The sequence below is a fragment of the Cavia porcellus genome, unplaced genomic scaffold (genome assembly GCF_034190915.1).
Source record: "Cavia porcellus strain 051 isolate PalLab524CR breed Dunkin Hartley unplaced genomic scaffold, mCavPor4.1 scaffold_38, whole genome shotgun sequence".
NCBI lineage: Eukaryota > Metazoa > Chordata > Mammalia > Rodentia > Caviidae > Cavia > Cavia porcellus.
Genome location: NW_026947521.1, coordinates 10,334,683 through 10,348,031, shown reverse-complemented (window position 1 = coordinate 10,348,031; position 13,349 = coordinate 10,334,683). Strand labels below are relative to the sequence as shown.

The window sequence follows — 13,349 nt, the reverse complement described above, 5'->3', positions numbered from 1 at the left end:
AGGGGCTGAGGACCTCCCTTTGGATGCATAGCCCCTGTATGGGAGTGCCAGGGTGACAGCCAGGGTGGACATGTTGGGGTACCCAGCATGGGACCAAGTTTACTCTGCAGGGGATAGAGTAGCCTGAGCCTCTGTCTATGTCCTGGGCCGCCCAGAACTGTGACCTGGGGCCTCAGGCCACTTGTTTCCTTCCCACCCAGTCTGTCACTCCCAGGAGTTACTGTTGCTCAAAGACAGGGCCCACTCATGGCCAATCTTGACAATCCCGGCTGCAGTCTGGTCTCCTCTTACCTAGGTTAATTCTTAAGAGAGCCTAGAGACTGATGGTGCACTACTGTGTTATCACACTATTCTTTTTTTTTTTTTGTCTTTTTCCTTTTTATTGGTACCGGGGATCAAACTCACGACTGCCTGCTTGCAAGGCAGGCGCTTATGCTGCTGAGCTAAATCCCCAGCCCCGATCACACTATCCTTTCAGGTAGTTTTAAAATGTGTCTATTGACCACCCATCGCATCCATCCTGTATCTCCAGCCTTTTCCTCCCCAGCTCGATTTTTCCCTCCTCCCCACTCCCATTATTATTCTCATCACATTTGATAAGCATAGCACGACCCCAGACAGCCCTTTCCCCTCAACCAATCCACAGCACTGAGTTGTCCGTAGCTGATATCTCCTGCATAATCCAGGCCCTCAGACCTGTGGCCTCACACAGACCCTGGATCCTTTGCCCGGCAGATACCAGGCCCAGGAAACTAGCCAGAGGGAACTGCGGAAATGGCCTGAGAGCTGTGGCATCAACAGAGGGTGGAAGGGTCACTCAGTGGGGGTATCCCTGGGCCCACTGGGCAGCACTCATCCTTGCTGAATGTGCCGATATGTCCCAGAAGGGCACAGGGGTGAATAGGTGGGCAAGGAGGCTATTGGGGGTCAGTGATAGATCCCAGAACAAAGAGGACCTGGGCTTCCTTTGGGCTGGTGGCCCTGTCTGGGGCCTGTCCTTAGGGGCTGCCAGAGCAGTGTTCCCCATGGGTCTCACTGGGGAGGAAGGGGGGAGCTATGGCTGGAGTCCCCACTGGGGACTTGGGCAGCCTGTTTCTTAGTGCTGTGCACCAAAGGGCTGAGACTCCGCAGTGACCCCTCCACATACCAGCTCCCACAATCAACAACATGGGAAATGTCATCCTCTTTTCTGTGAACCCCAACTTCCTCTCTTACAAGTTCCAGATCATCCCTGAGCACTTCCCATGACTCAGTGGACATAGTTCCGAGGGATTTGGGACAGTGCTGCAGGCACTTATCCCACAAGAAGCTACATGAGAGTCTCGTTTGTAGCTCAGTATGGTGGTGCACATCCATACACCCAGTGCTAGGAGGTTGAGGCTTCAGGCTTGCTGTAAGTTTGAGGCCAGCATGGGCTACATAGAGAGTTCAAGGCCAGGCTGAACTACACAGTGAGACCCTGTCCCAAAAAACTGATAAAATTAAAAAAAAAAAAAAAAAAAGGAAGGACCCTGCCTTCCACCATGTTCAGAGTACCCTCATCCCACGTCCCACATCCATCCTTCAGGTGGCTTCTGAGCTGCCTTCCCCAAGCTTTTGTAAGGGGTGGAGGATGGGACTCACCATGTCATATGATGTCTCTGGCACCTGGGGCTCTTCCTCTGATTCCAGAGAGGTGGACACACTGGAGTCTGTTGAGCTCACGGTAGCGTTGGACCAGGATTCATGGACGGGACTCAGCTTCTTATCTAGGATCTTGAGGTCCAGGGTGGGCAGAGTCTTGCTGTTGTTGGGTGTCAAGAAGTTTTCTGGTCTCTGAGAAGATGCAGAGAAACTTTGACTGGACCCTTTCTCTGTGCCTTTCAATAGCCTGTAACTTCCATTCTTGTAGTTCAGAATACCTGGTTTCTGTCTACCTCTTGCTATGGCCCCACCCTGCCTCCAGCTGGTTTGTTGGGCTCCAGCCACACCATCCTGCTGCACCTGCAACAAGCCACATTCCTGTCTGTCTCAGGGCCTTTGTATCTGCTGCTCTTGACTTGGAAGGCTGTGTGCAACTTATATGCTATCTTCATTGTTTAGACCTCAGCCCATACTTCTCCAAGAAGCCCTGCCCATGAAGCTATAGACCCCTGCTCTACCCAAAGTAAACCCACTCTGTGAGTACTCTATTCATAACATCCCATTTTACCGTGCTTATAGAGCTTACTCTATAGGAAAATTAACTTTCAAAAAATGGGTTTACTTGTTAACTTCCAGCTCTTCCCCTGCCCCTGAAATACCCAAACTACAGTGTAGGTTCCCCCTAAGCAAGGACACTGTTCACCCTACCTGGCTCATGGTAGCTGCTCAACAAACATATGGGTACTCAATAAGTTTGTCACTCTGGACTCCTTCCTCAGGACAGTAACAGCCTCCCAAAGCCCCTTACTCTAGGGCACCCTTTGCTATGTAGAATGTTTCCATTTCATCTCCTTTCATCCTCCAATCTCATTCAAAATATGATCCTATTCAGACCCTTCCCGCACAGTGCCTTCATGCCTCAGCCTACAGTTGCTTGTGGTTTTTCTGGGTTCTTCCAGTGTAGCTGCTGCCTCCTCTTTCACACTGTTCTTTAATCTCAGACTTCCTTGCTATTTTTGGTTTTTTAACAAAAACCTTTAAGGTTCTGGGTTTTAGGGGTGCATGCTTGCTTCCCTTGGAGAGAGGCAACTGAGAAGTTTGCTTGAGATGCATGGTTGGTTCTAAAATCTTCCCATTGTTTGAAAAACCATGCATTTGTAGGTATCTCAAAGATGGCCCAGTCCCACCTCCCAGCAGGGGTTGGAATCCTCTCTTGGCTGCATAGCACACACTATCCCACATCCGGAGCACTGTGCTAGATCAAGGACAGCAATAGGCATGGTGACAACCAGGACAGGTGTGCTCAGAGTTAGGGGTGCCCCAGTGTCTGACCCTGAGCCACCAGCGATGGAATGGGGGCAGTGGATGGACCTCACTTGAGGTGGACATTTGTCTGCACATAGGAACCTGATGAATTGGGAAGACAAAAGTTCTTCAGTTTACCACTGAGACCCTCTAAACAATGCCTTCATGTGCACTGCAATGTACAATCCCTGCATGTGCATGTGCAAAAATGGAGTCTGTTCAGGCTTGGGTCAGTAGAGCAAGGGACAGGTACACAAGGACCGGACCATCCGAGTCAGGTCCTGATTTCTTCCCTGTGACATTGGGGATGGAAAGACAGCAAGGAGAAGACAGTATGAAAAGATGCTGGGGATGGGAAAAGGGGGGCCTGGGGCACGAGGCTGACTTTGGGGGCCAGCTACTACATACCCTAACCAAGACTCTGGGTGCATTTTGTCCAAGTGGACCAGGCCTGGCTCTTTCTTCACTTGCTTCTCTTGGTAGATGTAGGCTGGGGGGTGGGGTGGGATTTATTCAGAGGCTTCCAAGGGCAGGAAGCCTTCTACCCTGTGAATATACACCATTCTGCATCTACATCACACAGGTTGAGTCCCCCTGTGTGTGACATCATCTGTCTCCCAGTTGGAACTGCTGACTTCCAGACTTGGGCAGAGGAAGAGCTACGATATGCATACTGGACAGATGGATGGATGGGTGGATGGAGGAATGAAGGAAACAACAAGAAGCCTGGGCGAGGACTGCCTTCTCATTGACCAGGTGGCCCCTGAGGCCAGGGTGAGATGCTGATTCAGGACCTGTAATGATATTTCTCCTCATTTCCAGGCAGAAAGCCAATTTCAGTGCCCTGGATTTCATAGACTGCCCTCTAATTCAGTTAGGGAAGGAAGTAGAAGTAATGAAATCATGGGAGGCCTCCAGTCCTGTGCCCCCATCAGTCCTGAAAGCAGGGACAATTGTCCAGGGAGTCCCCTCCCCCACACCCAGGCTCCCTGATGTCCGCTCTGCATGGCAATTCAGTGACTCAGAGCCCATGTGCTTCCTGAGCCTCTGGTCAGAGTCTGGTACTTGTCAGGTTCTTTTACAGAGAATCCATTAAATTTCGTCACAAAGCTGAATTAAAAGTGAGACCACCCCTTCAGTGCAGGCCAGTGTCTTTACTGGCAGGAAGGGGAATCACAGTGTCCATGGGCTTCATGTTTTTCAGTTCACCCAACCCAGTGTCCTCCCGCAGCCCTGCCAGGCTCAGGGGCTCTGCTCGCTCTGCCCTCCCTCATCACTCATCCTGGCCTGGCTTGCTTGGTACTGTCACCTCCCACCCCAACGACCTCCCGTGCATATTTCCAGCCCCCATCTCATTCAACTTTCTGTCCTCGGTTGGAGTTGGGAGATGAATTGGATGGAAGAATTTTTCTGGAAACATCTTTATACCTATAAGCAGTGTAGGTCCAACAGGGGAGGCCAGAAGCAGTGACTTTCATGGTGTGAGGTGCGGGGACCAGGTGGATCATTGTGCCACCTCCCACAGCACCCAGATTCTCCCAACAGTTCCCTTCCTTTAGGGCGAGCATTGCCTTCCCTGGCTCTGCAGCATCAGTGTGTGCACGTTTGGGGAAGGAGCTGACCTAGGACCACACGTAGGGGCCAGGCTGCTGGAGGATGAAGAGAGGGCGAGCACTGGAGATGAACCCTCATTCTTGTCTTGCTCCCTCCTTCTTCAGTGCGGATGGGAGCAGAGCTGCCAGCCCACCCTACAAACTTGTTTACGTGCTTCTCTGTTTGGCAGACTGCCTCTCTTGCTGGGGCAGCTTGGGGCTGACAAGTGGCCCCTGGCTCTGTAGCTCCGTGGCTGCAGCACATCCTGCTTCATTAGGGCATTAATTGGAGACTGAATTTGAAAGCTCAAAGCCATGCACAGACATGCGCTAGCGTGGACTCAGGGCCCCGCCCGCCACTCCTTGTGCTGCTGCTGCTGTGCCCACATGCACGGCGATGGGGAGAAGACGCCCCCTTCCCTGCGCCTCCTGGCTCTCACCGTTGCTGGCAGAGACAGACTGATCAGGCCAATGGCATGCTAGGCTGGAAGCTTCTTAGGTCACCTGGCTCCCTCCTCCTCCTCCTCCTCCTCCTTCTCCTCCTCCTCGCAACCTCTGCCTCCCTTTCCTTCCTCCAGCCCCTGGATCCCTGGTCATACAAAATGCAACAGCTTCACCCTGCCCGGGCAATTAGGGAGTGGCCAGACCACAGCTGCTGTCCTTGGTTCTGAGAATACCCGGCTTCCGGTCGGCCCGCCTCTCGCCCCACCCCGAGCCTCCTTGCTGGAGAGCACACTCTCTTAATTCAATTAGCTGGCCCTGAACCCTCCCCAGGGAGTCGGAGCGGAAACTGACAAATTCTGTTTAACAAAGACATTTGTCCCTCGCCCCGCCGGCTTTGGGTTCTGCACTCCTGTATCCTGCTCATTAGGTATCTAACAAAGTGCGTCCTAAGAAATCTGCTTCCAATCGCTAGTAATTCAGGAGACCTGATGCAATTTTCTCCCTGATAAGGGTGTCTCGCCCGCTGGCAAGCGCTGTAATGAGCCCTGTGCAGCGGCTCCCTGATCAGTCATTGCTTTGTCATTTCCTGTGGCCACAGTGGTAGGTTCTTATCTCTTGTGTGGTAGGCAAGGCTCAGACAATGGGATCCCTCAAGAGGACTGCGTCCTCCCCTGCATACTGCAGGCTCATTTAGGGCATCTTGCATGGTCTTGCAGCTGTGGTGAGTCTGTCTCCCAGCCAAGAAGGGCCCAAGTGTTAATTCTCCATGGGGCCATCTTTATTTTCTAGAAGAAGGTGCCAGAGGGTTAATCCAAAAGCAAGTTATGGGGTCAGGGGAGGGGAGCCACTGACAAAGATTTTGTCAGGGATTTTAGGATTAAACAGAGCCTTGAGTGTAGCTCTGTGGATGTGTAGCTCTATGACTCTCATTACCCTGAAACCTGCTCTTTCTGTATCTAATCTTTACTTTTCTTTAGAGACCGCTGAGTCACATCTATAGAGACCTTTACAATCTATAGGCCAGACCACATCCTATGCTGCTTGAGGGCCTTCCTTAGCTTCCTGTCACTTTTTGGCGAAATCCAAATCCTATATCCTAGCACTCAGGGCACCCGCAATCTGGTTCCCATCTAAGTCTCTAGTCTCACTGTTCACCAGGGTCCTCATATGTCCAGGGTCCAGACACTGCCACATCACTGTCTCATTACACATGCACTTCTGCCTGATGCACCTTTGCTGGTTGATTTCTAAACCAGAATAAGGCAGTGCTGAGACCACATCTCTAAGACCCTCTTAGCAAGATGGGTGGAGATAATCTGGTGGAGCACAGCAAAGACAGGTTAGAAATCTAATCCATGGTTGATGAACTGGTTGACTGAAGGCAGGTAAGTCTAGGCTAGGGGCAATCTGGCTTTGTGATGGGGACAATCCTAAGGCCATCCACCACTTTCTGAGAAATCTGGTCTGGAAGCTTCTGCCCCCCGTCTCTCTTCTTTCCCTCTCCCTTCTTCACAATATGCCTTGGGCTTATAAAGAGAGTAGAGCAGGGTGAGACCCAATGTCCCGTCTTAGTCATACCAGCACCTCCTGGACCTGTCTTTGTGGCCTCCGTAAGCAAGCAGCAGGATTACAGTCCCAGGCAGCACAAGCTCTGGAGTGAATGCAGGGGAGTGAGCCTGAACCAGGCCTCTGAAATTCCTAGCAAGTGGAAGCAGCATAACTTTTGGAAGCAGGTCTTCACTTCTCCATCTCCTGCATGGCCCCCCAGTTCAGGGCAGGCTGCTACCCTGGGAACTTCAGACCATCTGACCTCTGAGGGTCACTGTCTGTCTTTTTCCTATTTCTTAATTTTCTGAGAAATTTCTAAAGACCAAATGTGGGGCTGGGGATGTTTATCTCTAGCATTTGACAAGGGCTTCTGATGTCCTTATGGATGCAAAGCTGGTGGGCAGCTGTCAGGAGGGGCAGGTGCTGAGTGATGGATTAGCCAGGCTCCTGTGTCCCCTCCCCCAGGAGACTGTCCTCATCCCTGATGAGTTCAGCACATTTGTCAGCAGCTTATTATTTTATGGGGGGAGCACTGAAAATTGAACTCAGGGCTTTCTGCATGCGAGGCAAGTGTTGTATCTTTGGTGAGTTGAACTAAGAGTGAGTGGTTGTGTACTGGGTGCTGACCCATGTACCCTCATTCAATTGCCATTACATCCCTGGCTGTGTGGGATGACCACCCTTTTTAGGGACCAGGAAAGTGGAGCTCAGAGTCACCTGGATTTCAAGTCCAGGTCTCAGCTTGTGCACTGGGCATTGTAGCCCTAAAAGTATCCTGATCAGTTTGCAGGCAACCTGGAGTTTGGAATAGGTAGAAGCCTGAATGTGTAATATGACACTCTCAGGGTTCAGACTGATGTCAACCCTAAAAGATGGGCCAGGATGTCAAAATTCCACATCCCTGTGAAATTCCACAGGGAAGAGAAATTCTTTTGGAGCTCAAAACACAGCAGTAACAGTGCAAGGTAGGCCGTGCAGCCTCTGCCTCAATGTACCCTCACCACCTCAGCAGGGGCTGAAAACAAACCACCACCTCTTGCTGCACCAAAAACAGTTTGTTTAGACAGAGGGGGCAATGGTCCTGTTCTACCCATCAGTGCTGATGGGATCCTACAACTTCTGAGGACTCCTTAAGAGGATTGTTGTCAAGAGGAGACAACCAGAAGGATAAACATCAGAATGCAAGTACAAGAATGCAAGTACAGAATGTAAGTACAGTGTCTGGGGCATGGGCCTCGATCAGGTTGAGGAGGATACAGAAGTTTGCAAACATTAACAGGGTTGGCATGGGCACAGGAGCTAACTCCCCTGGGGATATCAGCATGGAGAAGGCAGAGCAAAGCAAGGACCCCACGTGGAGACAGGAGGAAGAAGCTTGCACGGGCATTGTTGGGAGAAACTTTCCCAGGAGATAGTGAGTTCCCTGTCATGAGAAGCCAACAAGTACAGCAGGGTCCTGTGTGCATACTTTGGGATGACTGTCCTCTTTCTTGGGAGGAGTTTCATGATATCTAAGAGATTATGGAAGGTATTGTTGTCCTCAAAGCAGCACTACCTGCAGGGGGTCAGGCACTGTGAAAAGAAGATTGGAACTCTGCAAAGTGGGACATGAGCCCTGTCGCACAGAGTAGATCTGCGACCCAAGGCCCAGGCTGAGGCTTCTCACCCATGCCTGTCCCCAGCTTCCTTTGGGTTGGATAAGAAGATCTCCCAAGTGGACCTAGAGCCTAAAATGGAGGGACAGGGACACTTGTGAGCTAGAGAGGGACAGCTTGCACTTGATTTTCAAAACATTTACCAAGAGTCGTTGAAAGCCAGCATGATTCTGCCTGTTCTCCACCCTTCCCTCCTCCATCTACTTAACAGCCTCCTGTCCCCACCTGGGCTGGTCCTCAGAGAAAGCTTTGTAGAGAAGTCCACCAGGCAGACTGCCCCTGGCCTGGGGAGGAGGTCAGACTAGATTGTGACAATTGCCCTCTCACAAGGGAACAACAGGGGACATTGCTTCCTGTCCTCAGATGCACCCTCCTATGTCTAAATCCAAGGGAATCGGCTTAGATTCAGGTCTTCCCAGTGTCTCCTGGGCATCAACGAGGCTGTACCCTGATCAGTACCTTTGCACCATCCCTGGGCAAGGCATCAACCCCAAGTCCCCACAGGCTGAGTACTCAGATATGTACCCAGGTCTTTCTCACCCACAGTGAGCTACATCTCCAGGCAGGAGCAGACATGGATCCAGTGAGCACCTACTGTGTGCTTGTCAGCTCCACACCTCAGGGTTATTTGGGAAAGCTGCTCAGCTGCACTGTACTTCAAAGAGGCTGGCTGAAAGCTGGAGGGCACCCAGGGTGCTGTGGGACCTGACACTGGTTCATTAAAGGAGCCAGGCTGCTTAGCCTGGAGAAGCAGAGCTCCCAGGAGAGCACAGCCCACTCTTCAAAGAGAAAGAGCCCGATCAGAGCGGAAGGGCAGAGACCAAGAATCAACTCCCAGACTCATGCCAGAAGCTCATAGATCCTTGCACCCAAAGGATTTCAAGGCCAACCCCCCTGGTTGTGCATATGTATGTGAAGATGTGCATGTTTTTCTGGTTTCCATGCATCTGTGTGTACTTAGTCACACTCTCACCTATATACCCAATGCCAGCTTAAGGCAGATCACTCCAGCAAGTGCTCACATAGAAGACGCATCAGAGTGTAAAAACAAATCCGTTGGGCTGGGGATTTAGCTCAGTGGCATAAGTGCCTGCCTTGCAAGTCTGCAGTCATGAGTTCGATCCCTGGTGCCCAATAAAATGAAATAAAACACCAAAAAACAAAATAAAAAAACAAAGCAAACCACCTGTGTACACTCATCACATATCAGAGACCAGTCCTGCCTGTTAGCTGCTCTGCCCGAGAACGTGCTTGCTTGCTGGTGGGGATGTACTGCAGCCTCCGAAGGTAGAGCCTGGAGCCTGGGTAGGAGGAGGATGGGGAGGCACTCAATGTGAGAGGAGCAATGTGGGGCCAGTGAACTGCCTGTGGTGGCACAGCAAGTGGAGAGGCCAGGATGACCATTTGGGGTGGAAGTGGCCAAGGACGCGCCTATCTAGGCAAGCTGTTGAAGAAAGCCCTGCAGTTTCTATTTGGAAACCACACCACGTTCTTATTCCCAGAGCTCTGGGAGTGGTGATGTGGAAATGGTGGGCGTGAAAGGCTGTGCTCACCGGTGTCTAAGAAACTAGGACAGAAAGAGGCTGCCCCAGGCGATGCACACAGAGCCCCCTCTCCTGAAGCATTTCCTCTCCAGATCCCCTCAAAGCACTGGCCTGACTCAGACTTGTCAGCCACATGGATCAGGGCCCCATGGCCCGAGTGTTCACAGGACCCTGACAGTTCCAGGCACCAGGCTGTGACTCCTAACATTCTAGGCAGTGTTGGTTTTAAAGGGTAGAAGACTCGATGGAAGAATTCTGGTCCTTGGCTTTACTGCTGCCTCCCAAGGCTACCAGGCAGAGATGGAAACCAAGCACCTCCCTACAGGAGGGGGCAGGCTGGGAATTCGGTGGGACAGTAGTGTGGGAGGGGCCCGGTCCCTTTGTTACAGCAGCTTAGCTTGTGCCATTTCTCAGGGATCCCAAACAGACTCTGCGAAGACTCCCTGTTATCATGTCACCTTATCATTAGCTGAATTGGTTCATGAATGTTCTAGTTTATTGTCTGTCCCACATTCCCAGCTCTCTATTGATGCAAGCTTTATAAAGGAAAGGTTTTTTTTTTTTTTTCTCATTTGTTCAATGTAATATTCTTAGAACCCAGAAAAGTACTGCTGTACAGTGAGTGCACACATGTTTGTGGCTGCATAGGGGACAGGGACAGTGTACAGCAGTGGAGACGGGTCATGGCAGGGGTGGGGGATGGGCTTGAGACTTATCTGCAGGGCTACCTGGCCCCGGCATCAAGTCTCAACATTCTTCTGCCATCCTTTAAGGAGAAGTTGCTATAAGAGCACAGACACTTGCAGAGAGCCAAGTCCAAGCCTGGGCAAGATGACCTTGATCTCACATTGGGTTCCATGGTCACTGGCCCCTCCTCCAACGCCAATATACATGGCATAAATGGGTTTGCTCTGGGGCTGCAAGAACCTTCTGGGAGTTTACTCACGCTAGCGCTTCAACTCAGGCCCCTAGATTCATCTTCAGCATTCTTGGATACAAGTGAGTCTGTTATTGGCCGATTCTTAGATCAAGAAGCAGTTAAGGTACAAAGAGATTTAGCTTTCGTGTGCACCAGTGTGGGTATGAAACTGCCTGTTAGTTTACATACATATGTGAACATGTGTATGTGCATCCTGCAGAGTTGCATGGATATTTGTGCCTACAACCGTATCTGCATAGATATTCAAATGTGACTGCATGTATATGGCTGCAACCTGTGTGTACGAATTCTTGGCGGCTGGATCTGAATTTCTGCTAGTACTATTTTCCTGGTACACACCCAATCTTGATCTCTTTTCTTTTCCTTTCTTCTTGGAAATCCATTAGTAAAAGGCTTTTTTTATCCACCTCCAGGGGGAGGGGGACTGAGGGAAGGGGAAGCTAAAATCACAAGACCCAGATCAAAACACTCAGCAGCTAAATGAATTCGGCAGCATTTTCCTGCATGACTTGGAGGGATAATTTAGTGAGGCCGCCAGCTGGAAGGAAAGGGATTAATTCTGCACTTAGCACAGCTCCAGTGAATAATTCATCACCGGAGACCTTTGTGCCAGGCTCTGGGCTATTGGGCCAGTGTCCTGCCCAGCTGCCTGTTGCCTGCCTGCACCCTAGTTCCCTGAACAGGGTGCACAATGCTCCCTTCAGTCTCAGGATGCTTGTGCCCAGGACAAGGGCAAGTAAGGGGATGGCAGTGGGCACTGGCAGATTCTAGACCCCGAGAAAGGCCCTGCAGGGCTCGGCTTCTACCTGGGAAGTTTGTGGCATTTTCCTCCAAGGGCCCCATTGTCCTCTTTCCTGGGGTCTTTGGTTTTTCTGTGACCTCCCCTTTTAGTGCCTTCTTGTGGCTGTGCCTAGTTTGGTGGTGGGGTGGCTCTAATGAGCTCTCTTCTACCAGGTGCCTGAGGAGAGCACAATGCTAAAAACCCACAGGAGGACAAGGCCTTGTTAGGGATGCTGCAGGCTGGTGCCTTGCAGAGGGAGCCCTCATCCCTGTGATGTAGCACCCCATGTCCTTCATGGGTAAGGTCCCCAGTCCTGGGACCTGTAGCACAGTGAACTGTCATGTGTGGGACTATATCATGTCATGTGATGCCACCAACCTTAAGGAGATTATCCAGTAAGCCTGACCTCATCTCAGTGGCTTTTTAAAAAGCAGCCTTTTCCCTGGTTGCTGGTGGAAGTAGTAGTCAGGACTTTCAAGCCAGTGTGGACTGGACGTGCCTGCTAGCATGAGATGCAGGGCTGCGGTGAGAAGGATCGTGTGTGGTGTTGGGGAGCCGCTGCCAGCCCGGGATCTCGGGTATGGGTCCTGCACCCAGATCCTGCCCAAATGAGCTTGGAATCAGCCTCTTCCCTTAGTGCCTCCAGGAAGGAAGGGACCTTGCTGGTCTGTGGTGCCCAGCTACCTTCCTGTCACAGAATTGTCAGCGAGTATTGCAGGTGGGACTAGAAGCTAAATTTGTCCTAGTTTATCCTTGCAGGATGCAGGCACCATGGAAACCAGCCCAGTTAGGGCTGGATCAGGGACAGACCCCCAGATCTAAGTGGTCCTCTGTTCTCAGCTCTGTATAACCCCAGCTTTTGCTCTGGCTTTCTGGTGCCTCCAGTCACCTGCAGACATGTCTGTCCAAAGCAGCTGTCATAAATCCCAGGCTCCAGTCTCCAAGACAGCTAGCAGCTACAAAAGTGGCTACAACTCACTGGAGGGTCACAGAGCTGGCATGTGTCAGCTGTGACCTTCCAGCCTACAGCCTTACCTTAGAGGAAAGCAGCTGGAGGGAGAGGTCCACCGTGGGTGCCTCGCCATTGATGGTTTTCGAGGTGGTGTCCTGGGGGGAAGTGGAAGCAGTCAGACTGAGCTGGACAGGGCAGATCCCAAACTTTGCTCCTCGCATGATTCTGGGGCCCCAAGACCAGTGCCCAGTAGGGTGGAGGGAGTTGGGAGCTGGCCTCCACCTCTGTTGCTCTCCTGGCTTCCCTGATACTGCCCTTGTTTGCTCTCCTGGAACCTTGTTTGGAAGCTCTGAGTTCATCTCCTGGAATTTATTTATTGAGATCTGTTATGTCCAGAGACCAGGAATAGATTAGGGAAAAGAAATAGGAGTAGAGAACAGTAACAAGAATAATATTCACTGTTACCAAGGACTTACTCAAAAGACTTTCTATACATGTTTTTTCTAACAATCTCATGGAACCGTATGAGAAAAGTTCTGTTACCATGAGCCCATTTTATAGACTTGGAAACCGAGGCTATGAGACCTTAATCTTCCTACAGTCATGAGTGCTGGTAGGTGAGAACCAAAATGTGGGGCCAGAGGTCTGGCCCTAGAGCCTGAGCTCCTGACTCTTGTCATGCACAATGGCTACGTCTGGGCATGCTGTTTCCATCTTACAGATGAGGACTCTTGTCGATGTCCACTCCCGGCCGGCAGGAAGGACACACGACAAAGTCTGGTAGTGGACAACCTTTTCTTTTTATTTTCCTTCTCCGTACAGCCTGCCCTGGGTTCTCCCAGCTGAAGCCTCCTCTGGTCCGCTCCCCGCGGCTCCTTTTGTGCTTCAGTCTGCCCCAAAGCCTCTACCGGTCCGCTCTCCGCGGCTCCTTTTGGGCTTTTTACTTCTGGGCTTCTACCTGGCTT

The 13,349-nt window shown here is 51.3% G+C and overlaps 1 protein-coding gene across 4 annotated transcripts in view; it reads right to left on the bottom strand.

Annotated features, from left to right (window-relative positions):
* LOC100721656 (coiled-coil domain-containing protein 33) overlaps positions 1 to 13,349 on the bottom strand; it is a 91,056-nt gene that overhangs the window by 22,987 nt on the left and 54,720 nt on the right. For all 4 annotated transcript variants that reach the window (XM_063243557.1, XM_063243558.1, XM_063243559.1 and 1 more), the window contains 2 exons: positions 12,468 to 12,539; positions 1,624 to 1,815 (listed from right to left, as the gene is read on the bottom strand). In XM_063243557.1, coding sequence (XP_063099627.1) covers positions 1,624 to 1,815; positions 12,468 to 12,539 — 264 coding nt within the window. The remainder of the gene's footprint in view (positions 1 to 1,623; positions 1,816 to 12,467; positions 12,540 to 13,349) is intronic.